Source organism: Rhea americana, unplaced genomic scaffold, assembly GCF_003343005.1.
Source record: "Rhea americana isolate MKP2758 unplaced genomic scaffold, rheAme1 scaffold_201, whole genome shotgun sequence".
Lineage (NCBI taxonomy): Eukaryota > Metazoa > Chordata > Aves > Rheiformes > Rheidae > Rhea > Rhea americana.
This window is the reverse complement of record NW_028186162.1, coordinates 1,125,267-1,141,644: the sequence shown is the minus strand read 5'-3', so window position 1 is coordinate 1,141,644 and position 16,378 is coordinate 1,125,267. Positions and strand designations below refer to the sequence as shown.

Genomic DNA, 16,378 nt, shown 5'->3' with positions numbered 1-16,378 from the left:
CCCCTCCCGGGCCGGGGGAGAACCGCCCGCCGGAGGGGGCCAGGGCGCAGCGCGGCGGCCGCCCTCGGGGCTGCCCTCGGGGCCGCCCTGCCCTGCCCTGCCCTGCCCGGGACACGCGCGGCCCCTCGGCCCGAAGCCTGGAGCGGGGCGCGCACCCCCGCTCCGCCGCCGCCGAGGGGGGCCGGGCGCCTCCCGGGGGTGCAGGGCCCCCGCAGGGCCTCTCTCATCTCCCACCACCTCGGTAACCACCTCTTACGCCCAGCGACTTCTAGGTTGAAGCAGCAAAGCCTGCGGCTTTTGGGCAACTTGCTACGAGCGCGGGAGAGGAACCCCGGCTGCGGGTCTAAGCTGGAACCGATCGCCACGACGTTTGTGAGCAACCGCCCTCCGTCTGGGGGTGAGCACCTCACTCTCCAGGGAGGCAGAGCTTTCTCACGCACACAAGCATTTGTACTTCTTCCTCCTAACCCATGCAGCACCCTGTCGGCAGGAAGCTAGACATTCCCTCCTGCCCCCTCATATACATACATACATGCTTTCCCCAACAAGAAGGGGAAAATAAAATTCAATATTCCTCCTCCAACAGGAGGGGRGGGAAGGGCCAAAAAGTAGTGGGGAAGAAAGACAAAGCTGCACCACAGAAGTCAAATTTGTAAGTAAAACCAGAAGAAAACCACTCGCAAAACCAGTGTGCCAACAAATTCCCTCCAACCTGATATCAAAACAGCCTCTGGAAAGCAAGATATGAACCATTCAGGAGGAGGCTCTGTCCCCATCATCCCTCGCCAAGGAAGGCACATGAACCCCAGCACCCCCAGTCCACCTCTTCCCATGTCTGTTTTGATGCAGAACCTGTGCATCTCCAACAAGATGAGAGCATCTCCAGATGACACGGCTGACTCCAGTGGTCCAGACATCCTGGAGCACATACCCGCAGCACGGGCCATGGCCTCAGCATAGACAGCTTTGCAAGTAAAACATGTCAAACGGTTCTTTCCCAGCTAAAGATGGGGGAGGAAGAGTGCAGGAAGGAGTTATCCCCGGGGAAAAAAATTCATTCGCACTTTAGGATCACAAGCTCTTACCGGAGAAGGAAGCCAACATGGATGTTACAGGCATCAATAGTGTTCTGAGCTTGGGGGGAAGGATCTGAGCAGACTGGATAAGGTCTGCAGCACATTCTGTCCAAACTAGCTTGGCTGGCTCTGCTTGCTTCCCACGACATCTCCCCCCGCTTACCGACTCCTCTGCTTTTTAAGTGAGGGGGCATATGTGGTCCYGCCGGTTTCCCCACAGAGCTGCTGGTTTCTTCAGTGCTGCTGCTCCAAAGCAGCAAAGCGGGTCAGGAAAGGAAATCCTGTTTCCCTCCCTCTCCAGGTTTAAGGCTGGACTCCCACAGATCCACTCTCTGCAAGCCCGGGGGCAATGAATGCCAGGGGGAGGCCACGGGACTCCGGAGGACCATCAGCTGTGGGATCCTTGTGGAAGCAGGCAGGAGACAGACAACATGGGAACAACAAGAAAGTCCCTCCTCCTCTCTAGCCCCGCTTGCTCCCACGTTCTCGTTTGTGCCATGTTACCCAGACTCTCAGGAAGCCGGGCAGTTAAGAGGTCAAAAATGCAACATCATGTAAGTGTAATAAACCAAAAGAACAGTTCCTGCTCTTAAAATTAACAATGTAAACTACATGCAAGTTACAAAACCCCCAAAACAGCAGATAACCAAATTCTTCAAAGCAAAGGCCATTAGAAGAGTAAACTAAGTAAAATCAAAACMTGCTTCCCTTCACCTTTCTGCAGCAAACAGGGCAAGGAGAGGAAGTGAGACAAACACTCAACGTGTCCTGGATAAGGAGAAATATATTTGCTTTAGAGAATGTCTCTTATCTCCCTATACCCTAAAACATGAAAGGAAAACCTAACCATCATAAACACAGGCCAGCTGAAGCTTAAAAAAAAAAAAAAAAGACCTCTTCTCATCTGGAGTTGGCATTACAGAGCTAACGTGGTACCCACAGAAAGTGCATCTTTAGAAAAGGAAGGTTGGGGTCACGATGCAAGAGGAAGCAAGGTGGAGACCCCCACGCAAGGGGCTAGTTTCCCCGGAAAGCACTCTGTGCAGCTGAGGAAGTCACTCCAGCCGCCGCGTTCTGGAAGCCCCTGTTGGTGAGGATGCCTTGGGAAAACTCTTCCTGGGCCCTTTGGAAACTGGCTCCTGTGCGCCGATACAGAGAATGCACCTGGCAAACAGAAAAGGAGAGAATCAGCCAGGGGTGCCAACGGAAGGCCAGTGATCTTGCTGCTGGACGTGCCTCGCTTCCCAGCGTGCTCTCTCCTTGGCCAGCCTCCTTGGCAGCTAGACAGGGTGTGCTGGGTCAGCCGYTGGCTCCACCTCACCCAGCACATGATGCTGCAGATTGTAGGAGACCCCCACACTTTGTAAAATGCAGAGATCCCAGCTCAAGAACTCCTGACCCCACCGTGACACACCGGCAGCATTTTGAAGGGACAGAATCTGAAGGTACCTGGAACCACAGAGACCAGGTGTTTTCTTCAATATAGATCAGAAGGGAAAGACGAAGAAGCAATAGAAACAGGCCCAGATCCAGTTCCCTCTGTCCTCACCTCCCTTAACATTGTCTAGATTTCTGATGTTAAATGCAGAAAATGCAACCCTCATGTGGCAGCCAGAAAGAAAGGTGGCTTGTATTTGGGCACCAGAGAGAAGGCACTGGTTCACATCCCACCACGCTTTGAACAGCCCCACAGCATTGCAGCAGCAGTGATTTTAAAGCCTTGAATGACAGAGCAACTCTGCTCAGCAAGTGCACTCAGCAAGTCCGGACAGACTCATAAGCTCCAAAGGCAGGTGCAAGGAACTTCATGTTGAATCTGTGTTTGGCAAGAGTGACGTCTGGCACCTTGCTGGCCATCTTCTCCAGACTGTTAATTTAAATGACAGCAGCCAACACAGCCTCCTCCTTACTTCCTTATTATCCCCTCCTTTTTTATAGCATGCATTTGAGGCCCTTTATACAGTTAATGGCATGCCTTACTAAAGGATAGTCGTACATCCCTCTTGTTCTCTCCCCAAAGGCTACTTTCTCACCTGTGACTTCCCTTAGTGTGCAAAAGACTTTCAGTGATGCAAGAAGCACAAGTGAAGATATTTTCATTAAAGCTTTTGACCTGGCAGCAATGCAGGTAGCCCACCTCTCTGATTCCACTTTCAAAAGCAAGCTAATCCCTGGTCAGAACAGCAGAGGCTAGGATGCGACAACCCCACCCTGCGAACAGCCCGACCYGAGGATTTGAGAGACAGCTGAGACCTTACTCTTGTCTTGCCTCTGAGCAACTCACCTGCTTCAGGAGGAAGAGCGAGAGAACCGCGCACAGCGTRAAGAATCCTGCCACCACCATCATGATAACAGCCACAGCCAGGTTTCCATGCAGCTCGGACAGAGCTGCAATCCATCCGCTGTAACAGAGGGAGAGCGACGTGAGCGCTGCACAGCTCAGAGGATGGCACACATGGAGAGGCAGGACTCAGGACAAGCTTTAGATTCAGTAGGCTCATTCAATGCAACCACAAAGGGACATGCTAAAGGGACAGTCAGGCCATGGGAAGGAAGCCTCTCTGTCTCCACATTCATGCATTAGGAAGCCCCTTCAAACATGCCAAATATTGGAGTAGCTTTCAGAAGAGCCAGAGGGTTCTCTGCCCATCCCATCTCTTAACTAAGAGCACACTTTAAAAGCAAGTACAAGGCACACAGAAAGCATTTGCACAACAAAGATGAAGTAGAGGGAGAAGCATCACTGACAATTGTGCAAGAACCTTTGGGTCAAGGTTACAGGGAGTGCAAAAATCAAACATAACGACTGTCGAAGCAGAGACCCAGAGCTCAGTCAGGCACTTCTTTCTGGGTCAGGACTTCCACTGTCTTTTTTGGAAGCAATCCATCTCTGTACCAAAGCACTGTGCTCACTCCACCTGCATTACAGCTCGAGCCCCAAATCATCCCCCTTAGGCAGAAATCAGAAGGATTGGTACCAACATAAATTAAGTCACCTAAACAGACGAAACACCTTCCCAAAACTTAGCCAAGTATCGTAAAGACAGGCTGGTATGTTTGCGAATTTGAAGAGAAGCTGGCAGATCTGAAGCCTAGATCTATGCGCGATCATTACAGTTTTGCACGGCCAAGGATGTAAGTGTTGGGAGGGGGAGGAAGAGGAAGGAAGGAATAAAGTTGAAAGCTACAGAAAAAGCTCCTTAGGAACTGGCAGTCGTTGAAGCGCAGAGGAAAGGAGGATTCTGGGAGTTATGGGCGCTTGGCTGTGGGCGAGAATGCCAAGACGCCTCACTTAAACACCCTCTTGCAGTTCTGGAGAACAGAATCTCTCCAATTGCTAAATTGAGCAAGCCACGTTCTGCCAGGAGAGAAGGGATCAAACAGGACAGTTTGGCTCAATTCATTTGCTGCGCAACTTCTTGCTCATTAAAAGGAAGTGGAAATGCACACTATGCACTACAGCCAAAAATACACACACAGTCTGGCTTGAGAAGATGTAGAAGAAAGCTCAATGCATGCTCTCCAAAGCCAGACTAAAAATGGAGTGCCCCCTCGCAGTCCCCTCTGACTAAGGCAGCGCCAGCCAGCAGGGGAGGGAGCACAAGCATGAGGACAGCTTTGACCACGAGCCCCTCCGCAGGCAGTGGGCAAAAATAAACAGCAGCTTCGTTGCACTCATCACCTGAAGGTTCCCCTCAGGGACAAACAGCTAGCTGTTAACGTTTTCGCTGTTCTTCACAAGCATTCTAGTTACTTGGGAATTTGATCCACAGCCAACACAGCAAGGTGAAAATAAACCTAGTGTTTGCACTGTATTGGGGAACTGCCGACAAGGGGCCTGTCGGACCCACCGCCGGAAGCCTGCACTTATCCTTCTATCCAAGCAAGAGCGAGGGAAACCCCTCTTTGCAGAGCCCTTGCCAAGGGGACTTCTCAAAGAACAAGCCACTAGCAACACATTAAAGAAATTCAGGAAGAGCGTGGGGACGTGATCAGGCTGCTGGCAGCAGCATGGAGTTAAGCTGTATCCAGTCCCTGGGTCACAGATTCCTCACCTCCATGCTGCACACACAGCCTCCATCAGAGGGGGCTTCTTTTTAAGACAAGGCAGACAGTCAACACTGAAGACAGCATCAAAAAAGGGATAAGAAACACTTAGAAAAAGAGTTGCTGAGAAAATACTAAGGGAGGGGAAAGACAATAGAGGAAGAGTGGGAGAGCCCACACACTCCTTTCTGTACTGGCAGGCAATGGTAGCAGAGAAGTACATGCCTTTGCTYGGACTAGGAAGTGCGGAGAAGTAAGGCACCTCAGCTGAAACCTGCCAAAGCTATGTACCAGGTGAGAGAGAAAACATGGAAGAAAGAACAGATAGCTTTCAGAAACAAAGGAGCAAAGGACCCCAAGGCTTCTGACAGTCATATATCCCTGTTACGAGAAAGCTCCAGTGCGGGGCTGTGACATACTGGTCTGYTAAACCAAGCTTACCTGTCTCCCCAGCCAGGAATGCCAACAGCCTGGATGAYGTAGATTGCTATTTGGCAGAAGAAGATGAAAAAGAAGACGAAGAAGCTGAAGGAGCTGTCAGATCTGCAGGAGAGAAGGCAGTAGGAGTGAAATCCAGGGACATGATCCCCATACAGACTGCCTTCTCTACGGGGGAACAATTTCAGTGAACCACTTCTGCCAGGGGTAAGCTGCTAAAGGGAGGCGATTGCAGGAGGAAGTCATGTAACACAACTTACAACATGTTCACTGCATATCGCAACACCACCACTTTTCCAGAGCGATAAAGGGGGTGAAAACAACTTCCTTAAGGCACATAGCATGCTCAGCGCATTAATGTACCAAACAGTTTTCTTAAAATGAGTAAAAACAGGACCCTATGACTGGCTAAGCCATTATATTAAGATGAAAAAGGACCACCACAGCCAAATTCCATCAGATACTTTTAGTGTTTAGGAACAAATGGTTTTGATCTATTTAACAATGCAAAGAGCTGGAAAAATCCTTCAGGCAATATACAGTAGGAACAGATAAAACAAAAGCTCCTCCCACTAAAAGCTATATCCCCGTTACAGAAAAATACAGTACTTGCCTGAAAGCYTTGTAAATTGGTCGGTACCAACAGAGAAAGGCACAAGGGGTGAACAAAATAAACCACAGGATTGAGAGACCAAAATCTACTCCTCTGTCTGTCTGGACTGTGAACCATGCCAAGCAAGCAAGCAAGTTTAGGAGCAGGGTAACCGAGTGCACTGTTCAGGATGGAAGAAAGAAGAAATATTAGCAAGTTCTTGGAAAACTCACAGGAATCTCCCAAACATCCCTAATTTCTCCCTGAACACATGGAGCTCTACAGATACTAAGGAGCCTTGGGGCTATCTAATTTCCTTCCCTCACTTGAAAGGAAAACAGAGCTCAACATAAAAACTTCATCTGATTCTGATCCTGCTACTTACAACCAAGCCTTAAATCTTTGGAGAACATCAAAATTGACAGACAGGGTTGAGAATATTTTGCACCTCTGAGTTCTGCTGTGCGCTGTCTTTCAGAGCCTCATATGGTAAAGTCTCTCTTAAAAGACAWTCAATATTCTGTCATGAATGAGCTATTACCAGAGTAAAAACTTAAACTAGAGTCCTTTACATTTGTCATTAAAAAAAAAATCCCCAAAACCACAAACACACACATTATCTTTCCCCTGCAGACAACACCTAGAGAATTTACCTTAGGGCAAAATTCAGTATGTGATACAGAAACTTCTTAGAAAGAAGTTCTGTTACAGTCATAAGTTGCCACTTACACATCCACAAGTAATAAAGCATCTTGCATATTCGCTGGTAGTCAGCTGGGATGTCTGCAGAGAAATCCTGATAAAAACACGGCTTGATTGGACACTTTCTGGGAAGAGGGGGCCAATTGTTTTGTCGAGCTGCAAAAAGAAGGAAGGAGCAATTCTTCACTTGCTCTTCTCACCTTAAAAGACTCGTTARCATGACAAAATTTACAAGTAGCAGTTCATATATACTGACATTAAAACTTTGGAAGAGGCTAGGTCTTGGCAAGTAATTAGGTTTCAGCTGGTGGCTGAGAAGGGTTGTTTTAACTCTGCTAGAATCAGCAAGACAGGTCAGCCTAGTTTACGAGGGCTTTCCTCTGCAAAAGGCAGAATTTCCCTGCAATGGCCAAACAACCATCACAAACAGCACCAAGTCCAGAGCACATTTCAAGCTCTGCAGCAATACACGTCTGAAAAGAACATCTTTAGCAGGGTCTCTTTATCCTCTTTTCTCRAGTGAGGAAAAAATACTGGGACAAGCGGCACATGGTGATCAATTGCCTCACTATGCTCTGAGCGGACACTCAGAGGAAGGCAACAGAACAACTCATGCAGAGGCCAAGTTACAAGAAGCTCTAATGAATATGGCAAAGGCAGGTATTCAGGTTCAGAAATGTCGTAATTCATTGAAGTCTTTAATTGCCAAAAATGTAAAAAGGTGCTTTTTCCTTCCTCCYCCCTTTTGCCTCAGATGGAGATTTAAAGAAAATTTCAGCTTCAGTGATTCCACTTGAAACCACAGGTTTGCCCTGGTTAAGAGAGCCTTGAAACTGTTTGGTAAAAGCTCTATTATCCTCATACTCTGAAGCCAGACAATGATTAAATTAATTTTGCTAGAGGGCCAGTACAGGGATTCCCATCCATGTCCCAGAAGACACCTGGTTTTGCTTGGATGTTCTGAAAGCAAGCTCAGCCTAAGGCAGGCATTCAGAACAGAGAACCTTCAGCCACTTACAACTTTCCATGATAAAAAATAAGAGGCTTCAAGTCTGGCAAAAAGCATCAAGTACCAATATTATAAAGAGCCCTCTACAGTCAAGTGCACAGGAGTACCCCATGTATCGGTGAAAATCCTTCTTATGGCAACATCACACAACAGATCTGCATGGATAGAAAATTGGTAATTAAACTCCCTAACCTGGCAAAATGCACAGATGCTGAGAGCATGCTCAAGGTCGCAAAGACCCAGCAGAGCTGGTCTCCAGCACCTCCACTCCGAACTTTTTTTCTGCCCACCCCATCAATAGGTAGCCACATTGTAAGCTATGGGATCACAGGTACAGTYCCAAGAGAGTTGCCACGGGTGTGATGGACTAGAAGACAGACACATGGCTTGTAAAAAGCTGATGCAGGCAGGAACAAAAGAAAAACAAACTCAGGGCATGAAACACTACTTACGATTAATGCCAGCCGCATTACTTTGCAATTCCCTTTCCTTCTTCTCCAGCTCAGCTGCCTTCCTCTCTAATTCTGCCTGCTGCTGAAGGAGCCCAGCCTGTGCTGCTGCAGCCACAGCCTAAAGCAGGGGGAGAAAAAGGTAAGTCTCTCCCTAAGGAATCCAGTGGCAATACCCGCCTGTAAACATACTAGATGCCAAACAGGAATGTGGGCAGAGGCAATTCTACAGCAAAGACTGAGGACAATTAGAAAGCAAAATGCTTGTGGCTCATCTGTCTTGGGGCGTTCTGCCTTACCTGCTAGAAGATTTAATTAAGCACAGTGCAGAATTCCAGGCATTTATTTTTTATCCCACAGGAAAACAGCATTCAAAGAATCCTTAAGATGTCATCTARTCTGCTGCCCATCCTCCATACCCTTCCCTTTCAGCAGGGGTACATACTCCCTTGCAGATTCTTCCACCTCCTAGTTAGCCTTGTTGTTTTAAGTTCCTTCCAGTACCTCAGCATCCACTTCAAGGAACTTACCTCCTCATCCTCTATCAACTCCTGGAAGACAATATCACACCTGCAGGCTCCTGTCAAAGTCTTGCAGATGCCTCTACATTAGCTTTAACATCCTGGATATCTGTGTCCCCTTTTACCGGTCCAAACTTCAGCTTTCCTTGTTTCTGACAAAGCATYCATCCTGCAGGTTTTGGATCCACCTTTACCTTTTTCCATCCCCCACAGACCATGTGGCTTCCAAGGAGATCCTTTAATCTCTCAGTGCCAGCTGACAAGTATCTAGTAGCATTATTCTGCCCCAGCAGAGAGGTCAAATGAGGCAAGGAAGGGACCCTGCTTTGCCTGGCAATGAGAACAGCTGGTACTGCTGGGGATCCACATTGATGGAGGAATTTGGAGCTGCTCATTTAACTTTCAAGTGTTTTAAGATTACTGTGCAGAGTGGGGAAATACAGAGTCAGGAGTTTCTTCTCTTCAGAGGGCCAGGTGTGAACAGCCTCATTTCTCATTTGAAATCTTAACCTTTAAGAGTCACCTGTTTGAACTGCAAGGCATGTAAGATCCCGGAAAGCACACCAGAATTGCCTTGTTTGTTCACACACTGGCTGCCCCTGAACAGTAGTGGGGGGCAGAAATCAGAGTCTAGAACAGAYATATGTTGGCTGTGGCCTCAAGGACTCCTGAGTTTATCAGGACAATTCCTTCCCCAGGGAGGAGAGGAGGTTCAAAGGAAAGACGAGGCAGCTATTCCTCYTCTCTTTACACCACTTTCCCTTGGATCTCTTTTACCTGCTTTCTATTCTGAGAACTGAAGCTTTCTCCTAGCAGCCTCTGCTTCTCTGAGTGGTCTTTGGATGAGGCGATCCTGGGACTCAGGTACTTGCTGGCCTGTCTAAGCAGCAGCTGCAATATATAACTAGACTGCATTTACACTCCTGGAACCAAGCATGTTTGACCAGCCACTGGAACTATACTAAAAGCATTAACAGGTTACATTTTAGGCAGTGTTAGTAGAGGGAAGCCAGGACAAGTGAGATACAAGGCTAAGTTAGTTCCACCACCAGAGGAACAGGGAAAAGGCACAATTGAGTTACATTCATATATTCCCCACAGAGACGTACTTCATAAGGCAGATAAAAATAAAAGCCAAGGAGATCACCTGCTGCTTCCTGCATCCAATCCCTGAGAATCTCATGCTCCCTTTTATTCCTACGCCTTTATGAAAGGCACGTAAGAGCTCATCCATGATCTCCACCCCAGCTCTTCAGAAAGGCAGCAGCAAAGGGGTTTGTCATACCTGCGGAGTGGGCTCCACAGACGTCTGCAGAACAGCAGGTTGTGAGGGGCCAGAGGGCTGTGTTGCAGGTGTCGTCCGTGCTGCATTTGTCTGCATACAAACAAACCAAGAACGACAACAGAAAAGCATTACATATTGTCTCTCTCAGCAAACAAAAGTTCAGATTTTAGCACTGCTAAAGTTGGAAGCACAAGCACCAACTAGCAGGAGGCAGTTCTATGTTTTTAGAAATGTATTAGCTCCTTAATGCCATGGAGAAATGGCTCCTGAGGATTACAGGTATTAGCAAAAGAGTAACAACAAGGGGTTCTGGTCAGTTGTTTAAACTGCAGATATTCTCGTATCCCTGTTTCCTGCTCTCCTTTTCACATCTCGTGCATTACATCAGCCAGGAAACACGAATGAAGTTCTTGCAGCAATCCATCAACAATATCAGAGCAGCAGTTCAGCTCCCAACCCAGGGACCAAATCAATATTGATGTTTCCTGCCACAAAGCATCTTCTCCTTCACACTTCAYATGGCTTTACTGAGAGCCAGTACAATCAGTGCGAGTTTGAGAAAAACTGTTCCATATGACTGGAGAACTCCAGCTGGGAGGTTATTAGTGCTCCAGCACAGGAGTCTCTCGCTTGCAGCTTGCCAGGCACACAATGAGCTACTGTCCGTAGGGAAATCAGCTGTGAGTACCTCATTCACTTTTTTCTTTTAAAATGCACCTGCCAAGGGACYTTCTAGACTGCTAAAATCACCACTGAGATAACTACTGCAAACAAGCACCACACGTACCAGCTGGGAGCTCTCAGAAAATGGATTGAATTCATCCAAGCCACCTTGGTCAGCATTTGTCAGCTGTGTCACCGAGGGATCCTGAAAGAAGAGAGACCAAAGACAAGTTAGCATCAGATGTGAGTTATCATTAGCTTACACATTACCTGCTCTGCCTCTTTCCTCCACTGTGAGGAGAGAGGAAAAATAAAAGCACATCTGATTTTCCCTAGGAATAGGAGAACTAGGGTAAAACACATCCCTGTCACAGGCAGATGACCTTAACTGGCAATATCTAGCTCTAGACTAGGTGGAGAAAGACACCRGTTCATTTGTGCATGCACTAAATTCAAGAGGACCCAGAATCTCTGGSTGACTCAGTGGAAAAGTGAATTAAGGACAGCAGCCCCTGAACATTTCACATCTTCCAGCTCTCCCAGCAGGGGAAGAGTCTCAATTACTCTCCTTTTGCACAAACAGGGCCTAACCACTGAGAAGTTATCCCCTGGGGCACGCGTTCATTCAAGCAGGCACTCCAGGTCCTTGTCCAATCAGTGTACCACTTCTTCAGGGCTCTACAACTCCCTTTGACCAYGTAACACATGGCTTTTACCAACTGATCGCTGGGATGTTTGAAATAGGTTCTACTTCCCAGACCACCCTTGTGCCACAGAACAAGTCAGGCTCCACTAAGTACAGCAGAGCTTCACAAAATGAGTTTCCAAGTACAAGTGACCTTTGCCGACAGGTGTCAGCTGCCACCGATGGCATTTGGACTAGCGAGCTAGGATACCTTTCCAGAGCAGTCTTTAGCAACACACCTATGAAAACTGAGGTAAAGGTGTTACTTCAACCACTTTTGTGGGTTTTAGCCCAGCTGACTTGCTGAGATACCAGCTGTGCTCTCCTATACYCACAGGATCTCCTACTTGTCTCCATCAAATAGTTTGCTTATAAAAAAAACCCCAGGGCTCTGCAACTTCTATCAAAAGTGCCTTTCTTTTCTCACCGGCAAAGTGGTTAATTATTCTATCTTTTACATGCACTACTTTCCATAAGAATGTCCCTCTAATAGCCAAACGTTGACCTCTGGAGTCTTCTTATTTCCAGTTATCAGAGAAACAAGGCACTGTTTGAACTCAGAAGTCCTGCCAGAAGACCAGCCTGACAACCTGATAGCCTGCACRCGTGTGCATGTGTGTATATACATATATATGTATATATACACACACATATATACATACACATATACACACACAGAAACACATTAAAAAAGTGACTTTTTATCCCTCCCTCCCCCAGTAACTAATGTCTTGTGCTCTGTCATTTTAGTTCTGTGGTTAATGGAGTGAGACGCAATGGCGCGGCTGAGATGGGGACAGAGCGTGCAGGGAATTCAGGTTTGCAAAGGCAGACTGAGTCGGCAGGCTCCAGGAAAGTCAGCTGGCTCCTCTGAAACACGCTGCAGCAACCCCCTGGCTTTTCAGTGCAGCCTTCCGCTGAGCGGGACACAACCAGAACAGTTAATGAATAACTTCACACATCTCCTTGCTATCAGGCACTCCCCATGCAACAGGTTGCACTTGTTGATGAATCACCCTGGGGTGAGGACTCTCAAACAAGCAGAGGTTGCTGATGCTGGTCAAGGAAGTGCAACTCCCTGGCCAGACAGGGCTGTAAAAAGCGGAGGATGCCAGCAGAACGGCCGTCCTGGGAATGGCTTGAGACTTAAAGAGCTCAAGGCACATGTTTTATTTCACTACTTACTCTCCTACCTCCACTGGAGGCTTTAGCTTAACCAGTTTAGCAGGTGCTGAAGACTGCAGGCGCTTTCAACACAAGCATAACACAGTAGTTAACACACGATAGCTGCTGTGCGGTAGCACGGTAGTCACTGCATGCTAGCATGATACCCTGCAAGCCAGGCCAGACAAGGTCACAGACTGATCAAAGTTTCTTCCAAGGAAAACTCTCTTAAAGGCAAAGACACAGGAAGAGAAAACGAAGATTGCATAACTTTTCAAAGAGTTTGAACAGTTAAGAACGGGAGGAAGTGCTCATAAATAAGGAGAAACACTAGAATACTCAGGTAAAACATTTTTCTTTTCATCTCCATACAAGAAGAAAGCCCTTCAGTTAACATGAGACTTGCCAGCGCAACACTCAGTCTAAAGGGTGAGATGCCAGTGGCCTGCAAGAAGGCAGGGAACAGCACTGCCCTGGCGTAATAGCTATGATAAGAAGAACAATTTCACTATTTTATAGAACAGCTGCAGAATAGATTGATTTTAAAGAGATACGGCCTCTAATCTTAGTTCATAGCTTTTTAAGAAGTTWCTGAATTAGCCTGGGCTTCCAAGCAAAGGCAGCTCAACTTAATGTACATGCCATTACATAAATGCATCTAAAGTAAAGATACACAAAGAGCAGGGAATTTGCAATGAAACTAAAGTCTGCTTGAACACAGATCTAAGTACCCTAGAAAGTGAAGGAAAGAAAACAGCAGCTGTTAATCAGCGGGCAATATAGAGGCATCTGCTTCTGCAAGCCTGGACTAGGTAGCRTAAAGGATAAGCAAGCACGAGAAACACGGGGGAGCTTTGCAGATAAATGAGCAGTTACCCACTAGCTTCACACCTTCAGATCATTTTTGCAAGCTACAAAGCAACAGACAGCTGACCCTCTTGAGAACAAGCACTCGCTGATTTTCCCCGCTGCAAAGCATGGGTGCAGAGAGGCTTGATGACTGAATGAAACCACATTTCCCACATTCCACAGACAGCACCCTACCTGGCTGTCCCTTCCTACAAGGAAGTAGCCATGCTCTCCTCCCTCCTCCCAAGGCCACACACGCCTTTCCTTTCAGGAGCTCTAACTTGCTAGGACACCCAGTTAAATCTGCAGCAATTGCTCTCGGCTTGGTTCTTGCTTTACTTCAGAGCTAAGGCTCAAGTACTGGAAAGCTCATTTACTTTTCCAGCTATTCTACTCGATCTAATAAGTATGTCTAACCGCAAACCTAATGCCATTTGCTCACAAGAAGTCAATTATTAGACTGATCTGTAAAAATGCCAGTGAGCASAGTCACATTTGTCACCTCTCTCAACACTGCCTCTACAACTGGTACGCATGACGTTATTTTGCAGAACAAGCTCACACTTGGACCAAACTTAAAACACTAAAGTTTTGATCTGCTTTCAAATGCAACATTTAACAAAGATACAAAGTTTGCTGTAGCAGTGCACTGGTTCAGGGACCTACTGAAAGATTTTGACGGAACAGGTTTGTGCAAGAAAGGACATTCYTCTTTCTGTTCCCACAGGTTAAAAAAAAACAGTTTTAGGACTTGAGTTCAAGGCACAAGAGCTCAAACAAGAAGCACTTCAAGTTTAACACAGTTGTTTAACACACAGTAATCCCCCAAACAAGTCTGTCTTGCAGCACCGCTGCCAAGTGCCAGTCAGCCACAAGCTTGGGTGTCTGCAGTGGATCTTAGAGCACTGCCATTCGCCAAAACGTGCGCTGGAGGAAAGCTTAAAGCTTTATTACTGGTATTTTTAAAGAGCATGGAAACTTCCAGGCCTGCCTGAAACCTGCATCCAAATTCTCAAAGATTGTGGAGATACCTGCCATTTATAGCAGGTTACAGTGTAAATGAAAGGTATTAATCAGCCATCATTAGCTAGTTGGAATACATCACAGGAAAAAAAGGGGGGAGATTTTTAATGAGATCAAAACAGCTTATTTCATGTCAAGCTTATTGATCACTGAACAAAATCTGCTTAAAAGACAAACTTCCCTAGTTACATCAGGATTTGCAGATCATGAAGTACTCTAGTAGAGCCTGCAACAAGGAAAGACAGCCCTGCTCCTCACAACCAAGAGATAACTATCGCCCAAGAGATAACTATCAACATGACACAGCTGAAAGTGCAAACACACTTGTAGCCTTGCAGCAAGAACAAGAATATTTAGAAGTGAATGTCAGAAGTGCCTGCCAGGAAGATCAGCCATTCACCTCAGTCTTTTAAGCACAAAGCCAACAGATGGATTCAAACACTGACAAGGAAGTGGCCCATTTCATCAGATTAGGGGACCGCTATTCTACATCCCAGAAGGAACTTTTTAAAAGCAAAAAGACAGAGCTTCCAGACTTTAGGCAGCAGCAGTTGGAGATTCTTCACATCAGGCTAGTGACATGGGGCAAGTCTTTAAAAAAGGACAACGGTAAACATTACAAGACTCTCGGACTCCAGAAAGGAAAACATAAAAAATAGAGAACGAGCTGCTGTGATTACAAAGAGCTGTTAGATAACAACAGTGGGATCTGTGGTGCCGCTTACGTTCATTCTTTAACATCTCTAGCAGGGAAGCACGTGGGAGGAGAGCTGGGGAAGTCTGCGGGCACACATCTCAGACTACGCCAAGCGAACACACTCTTCTTTGCTCCACTGTAACTTTTTTGCTCAGCACTGCTGACTTTTTCATTACTGTTGCCCCTTGTTCCCTCCAACCAGGGATTGTCATCACGGTCCTTGTCGTCTTAGATGATTGATGCTGATACTAATAAGCAAGCTGTTTGAGACTCTTGATCTCCTGTATCACCTTTTTTACACGCGCACCTTGCTCACTACATTAAACACAATCACATTCAGAAAGACYCATGTTACACTAGTCACGCAAAACTCACTCCTCTTCCCCCAGAGGAGCCTCCCGAGAGCTGAATAAAAACCCTGCTGGAAAAGCAGACGACTGAAGTTATCTTGTCCGCAGTAAGAGAAGGAATGTTAGGAACTGGAGTTGCTTGGCATTCCTTCATTCACRGCAAACGCCTCGTATATATWTGCGGCCAGCTCCTCCTCTGACCCRTTTTATGAGGGTCGTTAAAAAGTAGGTCTGACATCATTCACCTGTTTCTAGATTGTGTCTAATCTTTTGTGTAAACAGTGAGTAAGGCACGAGCACAGCCCTGTTCGGTCAGATACTACAGCAGCTTTAACGTGCATAAAACAGAGTATTTACTTCCTCCGTACTTGAAGCAATAAATCCCTGCAGGAACGCTGACTGCTCACGTAAGCCACCAACTGTCCCAGACAGAAAGAACATCCCGGAAACGCAGCCATCCAATTCCTTCCCGTTCTCAAGAAACCCAAGAGCGCTTTAAAATTACGATACCGCGCTCAGGCGGATAAGAAATTTATTTCTYGTTTCGTTTTGATCCCTGAAAGCATAAAGCTCGGTTAACGGCTTTCATCCCCGGTTAGCGGCGGAACAGGAGCGCAGGAAATCACCTCGTCCTGCAAACGCCGGCCCAGGCAGGCAGCAGAGGCAAAGCAGCGCCCGCGCGGGACGGAGCCCACGCGTGGGACGGAGCCCTCGCGTGGGCGCGCCCCGGAGCCCCCCCCCGAGCCCCCGGGGGAGCCCCGCGCCTCGGCTGCGGCTCACGCCTGCAAGCGCGGCCGGAGGCGGCGCTTTGCCGGGGGGAAGATGGGG

The 16,378-nt window shown here is 47.3% G+C and overlaps 1 protein-coding gene across 1 annotated transcript; it reads right to left on the bottom strand.

Moving 5' to 3' along the window:
- Window positions 1-1,842: 1,842 nt before the first annotated feature.
- SCAMP2 (secretory carrier membrane protein 2) lies at window positions 1,843-11,020 on the bottom strand. The gene is made up of 8 exons (XM_085304021.1): window positions 10,907-11,020; window positions 10,120-10,209; window positions 8,317-8,434; window positions 6,883-7,011; window positions 6,175-6,334; window positions 5,565-5,666; window positions 3,361-3,478; window positions 1,843-2,240 (listed from the first exon to the last, which is right to left on the bottom strand). Exons 1-8 carry the CDS (start codon window positions 11,018-11,020, stop codon window positions 2,094-2,096), a joined length of 978 nt encoding a protein of 325 aa, XP_085160147.1. The 3' UTR covers window positions 1,843-2,093.
- Window positions 11,021-16,378: the final 5,358 nt, after the last annotated feature.